The 19,901-nt window shown below is 38.0% G+C and overlaps 1 protein-coding gene across 2 annotated transcripts in view; it reads left to right on the forward strand.

Annotated features, from left to right (window-relative positions):
* The first annotated feature begins 2,586 nt into the window (after positions 1 to 2,586).
* Positions 2,587 to 19,901, forward strand: part of pcp4a (Purkinje cell protein 4a) — a 42,701-nt gene continuing 25,386 nt past the window's right edge. The window contains exon 1 of one of the 2 annotated variants that reach the window (XM_084730265.1): positions 2,587 to 2,773. In XM_084730265.1, the coding sequence (XP_084586391.1) occupies positions 2,765 to 2,773 (9 nt within the window). In that variant the 5' untranslated portion in view covers positions 2,587 to 2,764. The remainder of the gene's footprint in view (positions 2,774 to 19,901) is intronic. The other variant, XM_084730266.1, reaches the window with a different exon arrangement.

Consider the following 19,901-nt stretch of genomic DNA (forward strand, 5'->3'; position numbering starts at 1 on the left):
TACTTATTATCTGTTAAAAATGTAGTCAGTATTGTAATCCAATAGTAAAGTAATGCAACTTGATTACTTTCTGATACTTTTTGATTAGTAATGTACCTAATATAGTGTTTTTAGGGCTGCCACTAACAATTATTTTCATCATTAATTAATTAATCGGTAGATCATTTTCTAAATGAATCGATTAGTTGTTTGGTCTGTGAAATGTCACAAAAGGTGAAAAATGTTGATGAAAGCTCAAGATGACGTCCTCAACTCAAATATACTCCGTTTAATGTCAGAAAGGAGTAAAGAAACCGGAAAACATTCACATTTAAGAAGCTGAAATGAGAGAATTATTATTATTATTATTAAAAAGCACCTCAAAACTCTTTATTGATTAATTAATCCTGTCACTAAAAATATAGTCCAAACGTGTGCTGTACATATTTTTCAAATCTTTGCTGTAAGAATTATTTTCATCAGTAATTAACCTGTTGACCCATTTCTCCATGAATCAATTAGTTGTTTGATTCAGAAAACATCAGTAAATGGTGTAAAAATGTTGCTCAGTGTTTCTCAAAGTCCACGATGACGTCCTCAAATGTCTTGTTTTGTCCACATGTCAACAATATTCAGTTTACTGTCAGAGAGGAGTAAAGAAATCAGAAAATATTCACATTTAAGAAGCTGAAATCAGAGAATTTCTAATTAAAAAAAGACTCAGCACAAGTGATCAATTACCAAAATAGTTGCAGATGAATTAACTAGTTTGTCCAGCTGTTCCTTCCTTTGTTGTGTGCTATTGATTGATTGATTGACTGACTGATTGATTGATTGATTAATTTAAAGACAAGAAATTGTGAAATTTCCATCCAGTGAATCACTTTTTTACTAGAGGTCATGATAATGAATTGGCAGCTGTGTGTGAACTGTGCATGGTAGGATATCGTTATTTATTTTGTAATCTGATTGTCTTTTTAATCTGTAACTGTAATGGAATACAGTTTCCTTTTCTGTATCCAGATTACATTATCCCATCACATGTAGTCTGTTACTTTCAAAGCCTGGAGATAATGTAAATACACAACTCTCGATAGACTCAAGAGCTAAAAGATCGACATAATCTGACTGATAAAGGTAATTTTGGAGTTGTGTGCAGTCTATGGGTTACAAGACAGGACCGAATGAAAATGAATTGGAAAGGTTTTTAAAACATTCATTAACTTTGCAGTCGTCTTCTTTGTTTTATAAAATGGCAGCAGCTGCTTTGTACCGTAAAAATGAAAATCTGAGAACAAAATGGCAAAGGAGCATGATTACAGAGTTTGAACAAGAGGACTGTGAGAATATTGTCAATAACACGTGACGGGGTGGCCAGTACAGGATAATAAGACAAATGTATACATTATAAAATAATTCATAGATATTATTGGACTCCAGTCAGACTTCAGAGGCTTGAACTGAAAGCAGTGAGAGCTGGAAATGTAAGAACTCTATAGGTACTTTTCTACACCTCATGTGGAACTGATCGCTGATTTCAGTGATTAGGACAGTTGAGGAGTGGCTGGATCAGCCCTTGCCAAGGACACCATGATTTTGTCTTCTGGGAGACAAATCTGTTCTGCCAGCTGGACTTACAAGGGCACAGTTTGGGCCTGGCCTTCCAGGCTTCCTTAATGCAGTCAGGATTATACTAGAGAACTGGAAAAATATGAGTGTACCTTGTTATAAGAGCTGGATTGAGCTCATGATTGTTACAGTCTGAATTACTGTTGGCCAAAATGAGGGATTCTGTGTCGAAATTTACTGAAATGTGGGGCAGCTTCCTCAAATTTATCAAAGGTGGGGACCACTATGTATTATGTGAAAAAATCTTAATGTAGATCATGTGTGTTGTGATGTTAGGGGTGGGTTACTGTGACCTGTCATCCTGCGCTTTTAGTTTTAGTTTAGTTTTGTTTGTCTGGGCTTGTGTTCTCTGTCAGCTGTAAACCATTAGGTCAAAGTATATTTAGTACTGTAATGGTGCAGGATTTCTGTGAGGAAAACAATAAAAAATTTAAATGACAAAAAAAAAACCTCAACAAAATACATTAAATGTACATCTAGCATTTAGATTTTCTAATGTAAAAATGTTACATATAATAGGTTTAATTTGGATTTCCTGTTGATCAGTGCCCTTAAATGTTAAATATAGCTAAAGTGATTCACAGCTCTAAAATACTTCATACAGACATGTAGTTAGTGTGGAGGATGTCTGTATGTAACATCCAGAAACAGCAACAGACCCAGTGATTCATGTTGTAGTGTGTGAGAGGATCTCTTTTAAAAAGATGAAGGCTGTGGTGCTGCTCCATGAGTGTTTATGTGTTAGCTGTTTATAATATGTGTACAGATTGTTGAGAGAATATTTCACATCCAGCGGTCAATTTTCTCAGATTGATGTCTTCCTTATTCACTGGGGGGTGCATTTCATTATTTCGCCTGAATTTTCATCACCCCCCTCTGTCCACCTGACAACACAAACTGAAAACAAGCCAAACACGTGTCAGAGTATTGAAAATATGAAGGCTGGTGCGCGGCGTGGAGCTGGAGACGAGGAGGAGAGCCGTGCCGATTGGTTTCACGGTGATGTGGTGAGGAGAGCGGGGCTGCCCGCGCTATAAAAGCAGCAGCGCGTCTGTGAGCGCAGCGGAGAGCAGACAGGACTGTACCAGCTGGCCGCTGCGCACCTCAGACACAACCGGGATCCATCCGCACACAGACGCACACAGGCAGCGCAGCCATGAGCGAGGTAGGTGATCCTTCAGTATCACAGTGACTGATTTAAACAACAACTCTCATGTTTGCTGTGAAGTTAACACAGCTGTGCCGCAGAAACTGGAGACATTTTTTGGATGAATCTGTCTCTAAACGTCTCGCCTCGTCCAACAACCTGAACTTTTAACAGCTTGATTTTTTTTTACTTTTCATGTTTGTCTCCGTGAAATGTAATTGGATTGGAGTAAACGTGGTTTTCTGTTTAAGTGAGAGGTTTGCTTTTAAATTGCCAATGTAGTGATTAATGATAAAAAAATAATGAAATAATAATAATTTCACAGTTATACGGTTTTTCTCATATTTTTTTAAACATGGGCATTGGACCTTAAAATCAACCTGACAATTGCTGTGCACAAGTCAGTTACTCCTTGTGTTTGTCATGGCTGTGATGTGACTGATGTGCACTTGCGGAGCTGACTGGCCAACATACATTAAACACTGTGACTGTTTCTGAGGGAGGGTGAAAATGACAGAGAATTTTAAAGCCAGGGTAGGCAGCAGGGCTCCACTCCACTCTGAATTTTGTCAGTGGAATCGGATTTGGACGTTCAATGTGAATATTCGACTGTTTATTCCTTTTTTCTCTTCAGTGTGCCACACTAAATTAGATTAGATTTTCATACAGCCAGAGAAAGTAAAAATGTGTGTCCTCACGCTTATAGTTCAGGTTTAAAATCTTGGGGGGTAAAAAAGAACAAAACAAAACAGTAAAAGACTGCTGCCATGAAAGCCTCAAACAGACTGAGAGAAAACAGGCTTTAGAAAATCTAGTCCATGATGGGAGATTTTTGCCAATCACAGATTGTTAAGATAGTTGATTGATGAGTCTCATTCCCGGGTTGTCAAACACCATTAGGTTGGCGGCTTGGACCCCAAAGCATTGGTTAGGGTTGTGCGATACAGTGCTGAAATAATAATGTGATATTTCAGGGTATTTTGTGATAACAAATTTTTTTTTTGAAGATTTGGCAAAATACTGGGAAATATTTTGGTTTAGAATTCACAATAGTCTGCTTGAGGTGGTGAAATTAGTTTGTTGTATTGCCCCCTTTGGTTGTTCCTGCACATTTTACATACTACCATGGATTATTGTACATCTGATCCTTTGTAACGCAACCAGGTCGCTCCCTTTTTTGGAACTAACTCCTCAACCATGGAGCCTGTAGTAATGCCATGTTGCTGTCGCTGTGTGTACAGTACGACGAACAATATGATATGCCAGCATGGTATTTAATGATCCTTTTCCAGAATTGCTTACTGCACCTTTAAATACATCCGTGTTGGTAAATATGGTTTAACTTTGACATTTCAGACTGAAGCTCAATCCAGCATGAACACATGCTGCATGAAGCAGAGGCAGGATTGACCTACAGGGTTCGTCCATGCATCATTTCATGAGGCTGAGGCATTTACAACTTGTAGGTGGACTTGAGAGAGGTGATGATGAGGCTCTGATAATGTCAGAGTGGAGATTAGAACGGACCCCGGCAGTGAGAATCTTCTCTGGAAGACGATTCACTGGCAACGAGCACATCCTATAGTCACTGAATTATTCAGGGCTTGCTGCTAACCCAGAGAAATAAAACATTCTCACAGCGCGCACGGGGAGCAAAGGCTCCAATAAGATCTTATCTCCAGTTTGTTCAGCCAAAAGAACTGGAGTGACTAAAAGCACGATAATATAAGCCTGCTTTTAATCTGTATCTTGCTGTACATGTTGCACTGCTGTGGAAGATGGCGTGTCCGATCCTGGAAGCTACATAACATCTCCTCATAGCTGCAATATGTAGTCCTCGCTTCATTACTGCAGGAGAATAATATCAAATAAAAGAAAATAAACTGTTGTAATAATTTACTAATACTTTATTTGAAGGGGCATGCATAAGACTGACTTAAAAACTGTTATAATGTGACATGACACCTGTCATGAACATGAAGAAATCTTAATGAAGGTTTTTAACTGTTGTCATTAAGTGTCATTCTGTGAATTTTGTCATTCTTAATGTTGCATTAACACTGAAATGTCTTTGTTATGACAACTAGACATTAACCAAGACAACATAAACATGCCATAAACATGCCACGGCAGGCAAACAAAACAGATTGTTGTAATAATTAGGCAAGATAATCAATGGTAACACGTTATTTGAAGCGGTATGCACAATACTGACATGAAACTGTCATAACCACAACATAACACCTGTCATGAACATGAAGGAATCTTAATGAAGGTTTTTAACTGTTGTCATTAAGTGTCATTCCTTGAATTATGTCATTTAACATTAACCAAGACAGCATAACCTGCCATAAACATACATAAGTTGATGAAAAAATTAGATAACACTTCATTTGAGGGAGTGTGCATGAGACTGACATGATACCATCATAACCATGGCATGACTCCTGTCATGAACACGAAGGACTCTTTGTATGTTCATGATTGTTGTCATTAAGTGTCATTTAAAATTGAAAGTTTATGGTGCTTGAGGTGTCTTTGTTGGGACAACTTGGCATTAATCAAGGCAACAGTGTCTTTGTTATGATTACTCAACATACTTATGACATACTTGTCATAAACTTGCAATAGAAGGGAAAGAAAACAAATTGCTCTTAATAAGGTAACACTTTATTTGAGTGTGCATAAGACTGACAAGATACCATCATAACCATGACATGACTCTTGTCATGAACATGAAGGAGTCTTTATGAATGTTTTTGATTGTTGTCATTAAGTGTTAGTTAACATTTGATCAGTTATGAGTTTTTAATTGAAAGTTGACGTTGTTTGAGGTGTCTTTGGTATGATAACTTGATGTTAGCCAAGACTACATAACTTGTCATAAAGATGCAATAGCAAGCATAATTATAAAGCTTCCAAAATGTCCACATTAGTTAAGAGCAAGTACAATATTTCTGACACATTTTTAACGCTCAAACGAGCGTTGAACCAACGTCAAAACCAAACACTGGTAATTATTCATTACACCATTAAAAAAAGCATCTGACAGCATATTACCACATAATGACATCTTTATGACAGGTCCAAAATGTACCACTGTAGTTGAGAACAAGTAAAATATTGATGACACAATTGTGATGCTCAAATAACAGCCAGTGTCAAAACCAAACATACACAGTATAATGTAATGTTGTAATGCATGTTTTTGTTAAGTTGTCATAACAAAGACATTGTTGTCCAGATTAATGTCAAGTTGTTATAACAGAGACATCTCAAACAGTGTCAACTTTGAATTAAAAATGACATAATTGACCAAATGACATGTAATGACAGCAGTCAAAAACATTTATTAAGACTCCTTCATTGTCATAATAGGTGTTATGCCATGGTTATAACAGTATCATATCCGTCTTGCGCATACTGCTTCAAATAACGTGTTACCATTGATTATTTCTGGATGAAATATTACGCCTTGATCAGCGCTCCCACAACATGTAGCCTTCACTGCTGTGAACACCAGCTGCCACTTCAATGCTTGTGAATCTTTTATTGCAGTCTTGTGATGTCTTTTTGTACACAGTCATACACACGATACACTCATGTTGCTGCCTTCCCTCCTACCCTCTCGTGTACTGCTTGGAGAGAGAAGTTAGCAGCGTCTTATAAATAAGACATTACACACAGGAAAAGTCAGGAAATCTAGTTGCATCTCGTGTCAGTGATGGATTCATGCGCCTATAAAGAGCCAAGGCCGAGCCAAGAGTACGTTGCTCCGAATGAATAATTCAATAACAAATCAATGGCAGCCTCCATCTACCTCCACACTCCACTGCTCTTACCTTTATTCTGCTCAGACTCACACAAAGTTTTAATGGTACCCTGGCGCTCATCAGGATAATTGGCACTTTCACCAGCAGTAGAGCAGATTTAAATTTCTATTGAATCATTATGATGTGATCCGTCCACTTTTGGACCGTTTTCTAGACAAAGGAGAGAAATCTTGCTTAATTACCACTCACCGTTTGCCTTCAAAGCCTGAGGAATTATTTCATGTCGTATAAATGTATATCAGCTTGTTTCTCTAGGGGCACTTAACATTGATAACATCATCTCAGGCAAGTACAGGCAGTATATTATTTATAATCACTTCTATAAAATCCCTAAAGCCATGTTTCACTGTAACTGCATTACAACAATCCACTATATCCAAACTGCTTCACAGCCAGAGTGCTGGCATGATTGATAAAATATTAAAAATAACACACTTAGCAAAGACTATAGTTGCTTTTATTAGTGGTATTCTAAAAATCAATATATTTGTCAAATTAATTGTTATTTTGCGAGGATCAGTGTGAAGAAATGAGGCTATAACCCAGTCTCTGGTGGTGTTGCTGCAGCTGATTCATCTTCAGCTGTGCTCATAAACATCAGGCAGTTTGAGGCTCCTGTGGTGAAAGTAGCTTAAATGTGTGGTCTGTCACCATAGCGATGAACAATTCTGCTCTTCCAGGCTGCACTATCTAGCCAATCATGGACAACATGGAGACTCAGCTTCAGCACAAACAGTCTTTCATTTCAACACATATATCACATAAAACTTAAAGGTCCAGTGTGTAAAATGTACAAGGATTATTAGAATGTTGCAGAATATTCATAAGTATGCTTTCATTACCATCTACAACAAGAATTGTTGTGCTTTTCTTACCTTAGAATTAGGGCTGGGTGATATATCGATTATATCCGCTGTATAAATAAATGTAGTGGTTCTCAAACTATGGGTTGGGCCACCCTGGGGGGCCGCATAGTCACTGCAGTGGGGGTGTGGATGACCAGGGGAAAAATATAGAGTCAAACAAAGTTGAATTAATGTAATTTATGTATAGAAATAATCATGCTGACCTTTATTAAAATTCAACTTGAATCCTTGCTTCCCCAATTATTGTTAACAAAAACATAATTGATAACAATTATGGGGTCGGCGGGGGCTTGAGTTTTTTCAACTTCTGACGGGAGGCATGCCAGAAGAAGTTTGGGAACCACTGAATTAATGTGTGACGTAGCAGATAATCATATCATATCTGAGTTCTCAACGTTTCCACTGGTTGCTAATGAGGGACAGTTACTTTACTTCAGTCAGCCAGAAAGTGTGTAGATCAGCTCAGATCACAGTGTAATAGTTACTGAAAGGCTGTGTGTTGTGTTTTCTGCTACAAGAAAGAAATTAAAAGTCTCTGTCTTTGTAGTGGAATTAACAGGATTCATTGTTAAAATCCAAATGATATCCAAACATAGTTAAGAAGCTGTGCAAGCTACAAGCTATGGTTACATTACCCATTGCAAACGGCATGGAACATAGTTGGTTACACAGCAACTCCAGCTGTCTTAAACAAAAAATTAAAGTGTATTTCTGTACAAGGATAACAAGAGAGAAGTCTCTGATTACTTTGTTAAAGTAAAAGTAATGTTACTGAAATTCAATCACCATTTGCTTGTCTGTCTTTGATGTACTTCGATAAGGAAGTGTTTTTTCTTTTTCATTACCCACTGTTCACATACTGGTTTTACACCCTCACACCGGCAACAGCCATTGCCAGAAGCACTATAGTCTCTGGTTATCCGTCCATATGTCCGTCCATCCCATGATGGATTTTTTTTCACACTTGGGACACATGTTGACTTACACTCAAGGATGAACTTATTAGGCTTTAGTGGTCAAAAGTCAATGGTCAAGGTCACTGTGGTCTCACATATGTTCTATTCTCATTATTGCTATATCTTAGGGATGCTTATGAGGCAGCTGGATTTGCCAGGCTTCAAGTTATCCATTTGTGTGTAAAAGTGGTGCAGCCAGTCGGTGTCTTAGTAGGGACTACTAGCAGCTATGGGTGTTGTTTTAGGTGTGATGACAGTGAGAAGCGTCCATGGAAACGACTGGTCTCAAACAAACAATGGCGGCTCCTGAAGAGGTTAGTGTAGATACTATGATAGCATCAGTTATATCAGAACTGGAGTTTTTCTTCATTGAAAGAAGAGCAAAGAACAACAGTGAAGGCTTTTCTCCTGACAGACCTCAGCAAGTGAGTTTGATTTGACCGGTTAAAGTTAGCTGTCGTTAGTCGTAAGTGTTTTTTGAAAGTGCGTGCCCTTTTCCAAATGGTTTGTTATGACTTCCCAGATGGTTCTGTGTAACAAACCATCCCATTCTTGTGAATGTGATATCTCAAGAATGCTTTGACAGAATTCAAACTTGGCACAAACATTCACTCGGACTCAAGGATGAACTGCTTAGATTTTGGGGGTCAAAAGTCAAAGTCACTGTGAGCTCAAAATACACGTTTTTGTCCATAACTTAAGCATTAAGTCACTAATTAGGACAAAATTGCACACACATCTTATAGGTTGAAATGATGAAGTGATGGCATTTGATATCCAAAAAGTCAGGTAGGTCTTTAAGTTCTCTGTAGCCCTCTGTAAAAACAGTGAACTCACTTGAAATTATTTACTGGAATCACAACTTAATACCTTTTTATTAAATCCCTTTGAAGTCTTCACTACATGTATTAGAAAGACCTGGATGTAAAGTGGAACTTGTCTGGTTCATAGAGGCGTACAACCGTGAAGCTGTAATTCTAATTTGCAAATGTATTATTAATCCCTGATGATCTGCCTCAAACATAAAGTACCTCCACACATGACTCTTACTGCTTTTCTTTTTGACAACTCAAGGTGGAGCTTTCACTGCATCTTTTTGTTCTTCCACGCATTCTTCTCCCACCTTTGGTAATTAACAGCAGATTACAACACTTGCAGGAGTACATTTTTGCCCCACCAGGTTAAGGAAGAATTGCTTCCCTGGTACCTCCAGTGCTGAAGAGAATGAGTACCATCACGTTTTCAAAATTCTGGCATCCATTCTCATGACATCCCTGACAAATAATCCATTAGTGGTAACTGAGATAGTATGTGTGTTTTTACTTTTAACCCATCGTGTGTGAGTATTCAAGCGTAATACTGTCACTAGTGTCATTAGCTGTGCTGTTGGGCTTGCATGATGATCTAGGGACTCACCCCTCCTCTGTCTAAGCCTCAGGTTGTTTTAACAAAACTTTAATTAGATGGCAGTCAGTGGAGAGGCTCCGGCCAAGCCAACTGTGTGCAGTTGCCAAGACATGTCAGTTCCACTTTGCAGATTCTCAGCAAATATAATGATTTCTGCTGTATCCCATTACCTGTTAGCTTCACACCAGGAGATGCACCTGCACAGCACCCAGGTGGCTCAGGGGGCAGAGGTGCTAACCATGCAAACATGTTGTGAGATGTGTGTTACATAAATCTTCCCTGTCCGCCTGTCCAATAAAAGAAAAAGTACGGGTCTCATTTAAATGAAGCACAGTATGTACAGTAGACTGGTACAAAGAGGTAGACACTAAAATGGAGGCTTGGGATTACAAATGAAAAGTAAATGTGTTCTGTTACAGTTAAAGGTTAAAAAAAAAAGATGTAATCAGATTACAGGTACATTTAATAAAAATGGGGATTAGCAGGATTACAATTTTAAAATAAAGAACAATATCCTACCATGCACAGTGCACACAGTGGCTAATTCATTATCATGGCCTCTAGTGAAAAAAAGCTTCATTGGAGGGACATTTCAACATTTTTGCCTTTAAATCAGTCAATCAATCAATCAATCAATCAATCAATCAATCAACCTATCAATTGTGCACAAAAAAGGAAGAAACCGATGGATAAACTAATAAGACAAACAACCAACATAAAACACTTAGAGCTGCAATGATTCATAAATTATTAATTGACTATTAAATTAATCTTCATCTGTTCTGATAATAAATTAATCATTTTCTAAGGAAAAAAGTCTGTGATTCCAGCTTCTTAAATGTGAATATATTCTGGTTTCTTTACTCCTCTCTGACAGTAAACTCAACATTTTTGAGTTGTGGACAAAACAAGACATTTGAGGACGTCATCTGGAGCTTTGATCAACATGTTTCATGTACCAAACAACTAATTGATTAATTAAGAAAATAACAGACTGATTAATTGGCAATGAAAATAATAAGTTTAAAACACTAAAAACCCTAAAAACACTATATTAGGCTAAACAGTTTCATCATATTTTATATTGAGGTAAACCAAAAGTATCGGAAAGTACATTACTTTCATATCGTGATACTTTGATTACGTTACTGACTACATTTTTAAACAAGTAATAAGTAACTGTATTTGAATACACTTTTAAAGTAACCTGCCCATTACCACATATCTGTGTTGTTCACTTGTAAAGTTTGCCTCAACAACAATTTGATTTGTGAATTCATTTTAAATTATCTACTCTGTTCTGAGCATAAAGATTTTGTCCTCATCAGTGGGCGCACTGGGCTGTGAGGTCACTGTCAGTCATAGTCAAATCACTGTGGTCACATGGAGGTCGGGCAGCAGTTCAGCCTGTAGGGGCCACTCACAGGGCTTTCAGACTCTTTTTTAGACTACATGTTTGTAAAAGTTTACTTTCTGACTCATGCAAGTTATTAAGTGATGACTTTATATTGACCGCAGTCTATCTATAAGCTGTCTTAAAGGGGTTATATTTAAGATATTTTATTTGAAAACAATCAAGAATGAACTAATATTATCAACAGAAAGTGAAGAAATAACAGTTTTAAAATTATGTCAAAGGCATCTGTGTATTGTGTTGGAGAGATATCTATTTAAGTTAGCATGCTAACCAGCTAGCTTCAGCCAGCCCTGTCTCGTAATACCATTTTCTACCTCAAGAAGCGATAGTGAATCTTTCTAACGTCCAGTCTGCCCTCAGTCCAAAAACACTGAGGTGGTTTTCTAGCCAGGTTGTAACCTCTGCTCACCCCGGGCGCTGACTGATTCCTGACTCACTCCTCTCCTGCCCCACGCCTCTGCTGTCCCTTGCTGGATCGCCTCCGGGCTCAGTGTTTTGGTTGGAGCCATTGTAAATCACCTTGGTACTGGATTTCCTGCGGATGCGGGGAGTAACTTAATACAAATACTTTGTTACCATACTCAAATAGATTTTTCAGGTATTTGTACCTTACTTTAGCATTTTTTTCTGAGAACTTTTTGCTTTTACTCCCTACATTTTAACACAAATACTTGTACTTTCTACTCTTTACATTTTAAAGGCAAGATGACAAAGATTTAACGAGACAAAAAAAATGGCTTAAAAGACATAAGACAAAAAGATGCAACAACAAAAAACATGGTTACAAGACAGAAAAGATGTAACTAGAGAAAATTGCCATAAAAGGAAAAAAAGACGTAACAAGACGAAAAACAATGTTACAAGACAAAAAAGACATAAGATGACAAAAAAACAACACAATAGACGTAACAAGACAAAGAAGATGTAACATGACAGGAAAGACATAACAAGACGAATAACAACATAAAAGACATAACGAGAGAAGATGAAAGAGACGCAACAACACTAAAAATACATAAAGGATGCAACAAGACAGAGAGGGAGACTTGACCGTAGAGAAAAGGTGAGATTCAGTGAGCTTTACAGCCGGAACAGATGTCCTGAAGAGGACTGCTTTTTACTTTTATACTTTAAGTACATTTCAGAGCCTGTCCTTTGTCGCTTTTGCTTGAGTAAAATAATTGAATCAGTACCTCTACTTTTACCAGAGTAGTATCTGTGCTTCTACTTGAGTAAAGAATGTGTGAACTTTTGCCACCTCTGATTTCCTGATGGTCTCAGAGGCTGTGTTTGGTCCCGGCCAGGCCGTGTTCACTGGGAGGTTGTTGAGTCCCATTCTGTTGCCCGTTCACATGGTGGATGCTGAGGTTCTGGTGCCCTTTCAGGCAGTGCCCCCCCCGCCACATTCCCCGCTGGGTTCCCTTACATTGAGCCTGAAAACTTCCTCCTGCCGGCGGTCCAAAGTTTCTGTGCAAGCAGTGTAAACACCAACACTCCCCGGAGCTTTGAGTTTCCGATCCTGCAGAGTCAGCTAATAGGACCCTAGCTGCATGGCCAAATTAGCTAACTAGCTAACTGCAGCTTAACTGCCAGGTGATATGCTACCATCTATTTGTTTTGTGTGACGACAGGGGGCCAGTTCTTACATATTGCATCATTAACTGAGAGTACTGGCAATATAATTAATATTAAAGAGTGTTTTCAGGTTATTACAACTTGACTCTTATTTCTGTAGCTTTGGCAATTATTTCTGTAAGATTTGGTAACACTGAAATTGTTTGATCTGAGAGCACAGCGACGCTGCTACAGTAAAACCTGCCTGAGAAAGAAACACAAGCACTCAGAGGAATAAAAATGTTGTAAACAAGTCAAAAGTTTAACCACATTATATAAATTGGTTGTCGCAAATGTCATTGTTAGAGTCCTGAAAGGGTGAGCAGAAATTGAGTTAATGAGTTAGGTTAAGTAAGGGTCTTTTTCTGTTTGTTTGCTTGTTTCACCCATAGTTAGTGAGATACTTTGTGAGGAGATTCTTGTGATTCATGATCCACCCTGAATCTGATTGATTCAGTTTTTCATCTTCTTGTCAAAATAAGTGATTTATGAATTATGATGTACAATCATAAACAATAAGAAGATGGCCAAAACCATCAAAATAAGACTCATGTTGTAATAAACTGGATTTATGCCTTTATTTTCACATGTCTGACATCGTAGGACTTCTCTCTCCATTAGTCAAACTGGCCGTTATTGGACAGTATTTGGTGTCAAATTCTGTAACACATGAAAGCTTTTAGTGGACAACCCCAGCTGCTAAAAGCTGATCCAAATACCACTCTGGACAGAAGTGGAAACATGATTTTCTTGTAATATCTCTGTAATTGTGTTGCAGGTTAATTGCAGCACACGATGCTTAAGTGCTGCCTGACATTAGATTTTGTAGGATTTGACAGGCCTCCTGGATGTAAAGTCATTTTTAGGGTGCTGAAACACTTTGTTGTATGTTGGTGGAGGGCTGTGCAGCACATTAATAATTAAATGGCCATTCCTTAGTCATCTGCATCAAATCTGTTTGAAAATGTAATTATTGAAAGATCGCCATAGGCAGTATTAAAGGGGATAACCTTTCCTTCAATCAATGCATCAACACTGAAGTGGTCTCTTGCTGTTTTCACCTAGTCTGTACTTTAATTACAGTGAGAGTGGTGGCTATGGTGGCCACTTGGCAAAGCCATTTGTTTCATCATCCAAAGTGGACTAGAGGCCTTTTTATTAAATTAATGAGATAAGAGTGTTAAAAGTTGCTGATCAGTGTAAAAAGGACAACAAGCTGAGTTGGGGAAAAGCGGTTGGGGATGGATTTTCCTTAAAACTCAGTTTTGCTGACTCCAGACCGATAAAGTGATTGAGATCTGGGCCAAAGTGATGATTAGAAAGAAAAATTCCCTGCAGGAAATGTTCAAACACCATTTGACGCGTGTCGATTTAATGTGATTCTTTTGTCACTTATTGACCTGGAATATAAACACATTTTAATCTGTGATTCTCTGATTTGTTGCGAGGCATGTAGCCTGACCCTAATCCCGCTTTAAACAATGAACAGAGATTACAGTGAAGTAATCTGTAATCCACCTAAACTGTCAGCAGCGGGCTTTGGTGGTGCCTTGGCTCGCTGTAACCCGGCCCCCGGGGTAATCCTGGCTTCTGACGAGTTTTGCAGAGAGAAAATGACAAACATCAGTGAGTGAGAGGTGAACGGTCAACACAAGAGAAAATTGAGCAGATTACATTTAAACTGCCAAGACGGGATCAGTGCTATAGTAGCATTATCAGCTTTTGCATAGAAGCTCCCAGATAGGTTTACCCAGAGGCTCTTAACATGTCATACATCATTTCACAGGAGAATTGCAATATTATCACATAGAGCTGTGAACATTCACTTAGTGCCTTATACAGTAATACACTGTAGAGAACCACCTGATTTAATCTGCAGTATTACACAGGGTCACCTTAAAGGAAAAATCAGTACATTTACCTGTCCAATAAAAACCTAGATTATTACATTTCTTATTGCGATTGCATTGAATTCAGTAAGTGAAGATTTCAACAGCTCATGGAGATGAAAACAAGGATTTTTGAAATCAATTTAAGAGATGTATTAAATCTCAGACCAAATACATGTTTTTTGTAAAGTTAGGTGAAAAGCAGTGGGGATATGTTATTATGTTGCATATTTCTCCATTAAAATGTTTTCAGAAACATATTTAAGTGCACTATTTAGCTGCAATAGGACATATATTGTGACCAGGTGGCCGCCATTTTGGCTCTGGTTTCTAACAGAGGCTCCCAAAACTCAGATGTAATTGTGAAGCTAAGCAGTGAGGATCAAATATGGATCTCTCCCCTAAAATGTTTTCATAAACATATTGTAGTGTAGTGTTCAGCTGTAATACAAGAAATATTGTGACCAGATGTCCGCCATTTTGGCTCATTGTTCCAACAAAGGCTTCTGAAACTCTCATGAAACTGTGAAGCAGTGGGGATCAAATATGGATGTAGATTATGTTACTACATTGCATATTTCCCGCTTACAATGTTTTCAGAACCATGTTTTAGTGACTGTTTAGCTGTAATATGAGATATGTTGTGACCCGGCGGCCGCCATTTTGGCTCTGTTTTCCAGACACTCCTAAAACTCAGATCAAACAGTGAAACTAGGCAGTGTGAATCAAATAACGATATGTAGAATTAAATAAATTCAGTTTCTTGCCTAAAACGTTTTCAAAGAGATACTTTAGTGTAGCTGTAGTATGAGAAAATAATGCACCATGATTCCATGTTGAGGATGGACACAGATAAACAGAGAAGCCTGGAAAACATCATTTGTACAGTGGAGTGTTACATCATTCTCTGCTCAGGATGCTATCGATTCACTAAATCTTTACATAGCAAATAGTTTACTGGCATCTATTGAGACTGAATGTTGCCTATGTCACCTTTAATAAAATTCTATCAGTAGGAATTTAAAAAACAAAAAGACTGGCCTGGATCTCACCTCAGCACCCCACCTGTCTCCTCATGCTGTGGCTGTCTGTAACTCACACAGACAATGAAGTCACACTCAAGTGAGCCAGTTAATTAGAGCAGTGATCCAACAGAAACGACACCCGATGCAGAATATCTGAATAAAAATACCTCCTCATCATTAAGTGTTTGGCTTGATTTTTGTTTTTGTCTCTGAAACGGTTTTCCACACCGCTCAGTCACTCGTAGCGCTGCCCTCCATCTGTGAGCAGCCACAAACAAACAGAAGCTGCGTTTTTAAATTCCACGGGGTGTTTTTGGACAAGATGGAACGTGTGCTGGATCCGATCCCACCAGATCCCTGCAGATACAGTTATTTTGTGCAGCAGAGCAGGAAAAATGTTGCTTATCCTCCATTGTAATGACGCCTTCAGAGCGTTTAACATAACATTTTTTAAAGACAGATATTCTATACAGTTGATGCACGCTGCCGGGTGGCCCAACTCTGCCTAATGCATTGCTAATGTTCTCTGGGAAAACCATGCTGCTATGCCATTAGTTTTACTTGAATAGCTCCAGCTGGAAGGCAAACTGTACCTTCCTTTAACTGTAAAGATGCTGTCGAACATGTTTGGGTGAGTGAAAAAAGTTTCCACCACATATAACAGATCTGTCGAGATTTAAAACAGCATTTTACCCAAATTGCAAAAACAAAAACAATAAGTACCACTCACCCCTGCAATTAGTTTTAGTTTTAAATATCTCTTAGATTCTGAAGGAGCAATATGCAGCTATTGTGTGTGCAAAATGAGCACTACTGTCCAAATAGCGAGATGGAGTCATAGATTGCATAATAAATAGGTTGAAATCCTGTAATACACAATCTACAGTTGAAGCGAGTTGTTTCCCCTGCCTCGTCCTCCCTAGACGCAGCAGTCAGACAAGCTGCATGAGCTATGGAGGAGCACACGATGCATGCAACCTCGTAAATTGACTATAACAAGTGATGACGAGTCCACTGTAAGTTGATCAGCTGTTTATAACTGTTAATTGCCTCTCAGTGTAAAGTTAAAACCCTTATCCTGAAAACAAGAGCCAACAAGTGCTCTGAAATAACACACTCTGGACGATGGGTTTAAGTGGCTGCCTGTCTCACTGCCTGCCAAACTCCATTAACATTTTGCTCAATTTAACAGTTAAAAACATCTGTGTCTTCTACAAGACTGTTAATGATTTCTTATGACTTGTAAACAGATACTAACTCCTCTGGCGGAAAATTTTCAAACAGGGAGACTGCGGCTGGACTGTTCATGTAAAGTGAAGTGAGTATTTCAACTTAAAATGCTTCTTTGATCTCCGATTGCACATCATGGTCACTTCAGGATTTATTACAGTAAATATATTACAGATTTCTCCTTTAAGCAAACTTTAAACAATGATATTTTCAGAGATATTCAGAAACAATGTCTGGACAATCCACAGAACTCACTGGCTAGTATTGGAATAATTTTTTGGTATAAAGCAGCTCTGGTGCAAACTGTTTGAGAGTATGTTTTGTGGATTGCTCAACTTGTCTCTCCAGCAAGTCTTCCAAGTAAAATAAAACAGAATATGTTGTTCTTAACTGTCTTCCACTACAACACATAGAAACAGTTTCAGGATGCAGGATGCCATCACTTGTTTGTGTCATCCAGAACTGTTACAAATTAAAAATAAATCTGTTTTATGATGTGACAACACCAGGGTTACCCTCTATGGTACAGCGTTCCCTCTAGGTACCAATTTCTGATCATTTACACTCACACAATACATCCTCAATTATGGTGCAGTACTCCGTTTCATCATTTCTTTCCACAAATTTGATCCTTTTCTGTAATTTTACAATCTAGAAAAAATGGATGCACATTAATAGATGAGTAAAATTTGATTTTGAATTGTTTCATGTACTTTAAGTGATAATTAAGTCATGGAAAATGTTTAAAATGTAAATGTGAGGTAACACTGTGGATTCCCACCATGACATTTTTGGTATTTTGTGTTTAGGTTTAAGTGCTGTTCAACCAAAATAAGACATGATGTAAAATGCATTGATAACTATTTTATTTTAAGTCATAAGCAGTGAGCCAAAGATGGCAACAACACACTAAATGGTAAGGAAAGACACACTGCATGAGACTTAAAACAAGCACTATGACACAAATGATCAAAGACTGTAATGTGACTGTCTTGTTTTTAGGAGGGTTATGATTGTTTGGTTTGATAGATTGTTGATGTAAAGCTGAAACATGCTGACGCTCTTTAACACATTCTTTCCTACGGGCTGTTTCACAATGGTAAAGTCCAGAAAAACAAACTTATGAAATGACTTCATTTTCAAATGGGAACTGGTGACATAATTGAATATTTTCTATGAGAATTGTAATTGAGTATTTTAGCATCTGATTTTAACATTATTATAGATAAAAGATGAAACTGACAGGAGGATGTGACTGAGAGAAAAGCATCTGCAACTTCAGCACCATCAACAGAGCCACGGATCTGCCAAAGATGGCAAATCGACATTTAAGCTAACTTTCTAAGTCATTTGAGCTTCATTATATTTTTTCTACCTAGTTGTTGCTTCTCTTTACCCCATTTTCTATTCCTAGGAAACTGTCTCCTTGATTTATGCTACCAATTAAACTGAAGTCTGGGGTGTAACTGACTCACTTTAATTAGTGACCATGTCAGCATCAGATAAAGATGAATAATCATCCAGCTTTCATATTCTAACTTTTCTGTCTAAAACAACAGAATTAATGCATGAGGAAGGGACACTGCCATTATTCCCCTGCCACAGGAACACTTTCATCAGCTTTTGCTGGAAACACATTTTACAATATTTACACCAACTTACAGTTCAAATATTTTCATTAAAGGAGAAATCTGTAATATTAAAAGGACCATGATGTGTCATCAGAAATCAAGGACACATGTTAACTTGAAACACTTGCTATTCTGACAACAACGCTCCAGCTGAGGTGTTATCTTTTGAAATTTATATACTGGGTCAGAATAACTTTTTGTTTGCCTGTTTCACCTTAATTAGAGTTCAATTTAATGCTGAATGTTAACTAAATGAGTTAGTGTCTGTTCATGGGTCATGAGAAATCATTAATAATCTTGTAGAAGGTGTAGATGTTTATAACTGTTAAATTGAGCAAAATGTTAATGGAGTTTGGCAGAAAGTGAGACAGGCTGTCTCACTCCTGCAGTGCTCCTGCAGAGCTCCTGCAGAGCTCCTGCAGAGCTTCCCTGAGTCTGGGGAGGAGGGGACAGGGGGAAACAATTCACTTCAAGCATAGACTGAATACTAAAAATGTTTTTTTTCTTTCAGTTTGTAGCTTCAGCTCCCCATTTGGACTGCAGGACTCATTTTTCCATGTACAACTGCTGCATATTGCTCTGTTAAGTGCTACTAATGAATTGAAATTTGCTTTCATTGTTTTCCGTGTTAATGCCATGAACGTGGTAGAAAGACTAAACTGGTCTGCTGTAGACGGTTAACGAGTCGGAAACAGAAAAGGGTTTTGGATTCATAGTGATCAATTAATGAAATCATCCTCAAACATTAACTGGAGTCCAGTGTTCATTAGATAGCTGTTTAGGCTGTGTGGTGGTGCAGAGTTTTAACAGCTGACACTGTGCTTGAGAAAGAAAAGATGTAAGCTTTCTGAGCCACACACACACTTACACACACACACTGTCACATTGTTACAATGTGTTAACAAATTCATTTCACATGGGCAGTGTTATTTAACACAATTAATGTTACACCTCTAATATTTTTTGTTGTAGAGGTCTAACTGAAAAAATCTAGCCTTCCACTGTTGTGCATTGTAATATATTTTCAGTCTGTGATGTATGTTTATGATGAGTGTTGGCATTTCCTGAATACTCATCTTAAATCTCCTCTAGTCATTTCAAGACCTCCAAAAGATGGACTTGGAACTTTTTGCATTAATATTTGATGTAGATTTGATAAATGGATGAAGACAATGACAGTGACACTGTTAATGAGTGAACATGAGTGTTGACCTGATGATCAGAACACAACATGTTTTCTACAGCTGCATTGCATTCTGGTCAATTAAGGCTACTGTT

Source organism: Lutjanus erythropterus, chromosome 11, assembly GCF_056507025.1.
Source record: "Lutjanus erythropterus isolate fLutEry1 chromosome 11, fLutEry1.hap2, whole genome shotgun sequence".
NCBI lineage: Eukaryota > Metazoa > Chordata > Actinopteri > Lutjaniformes > Lutjanidae > Lutjanus > Lutjanus erythropterus.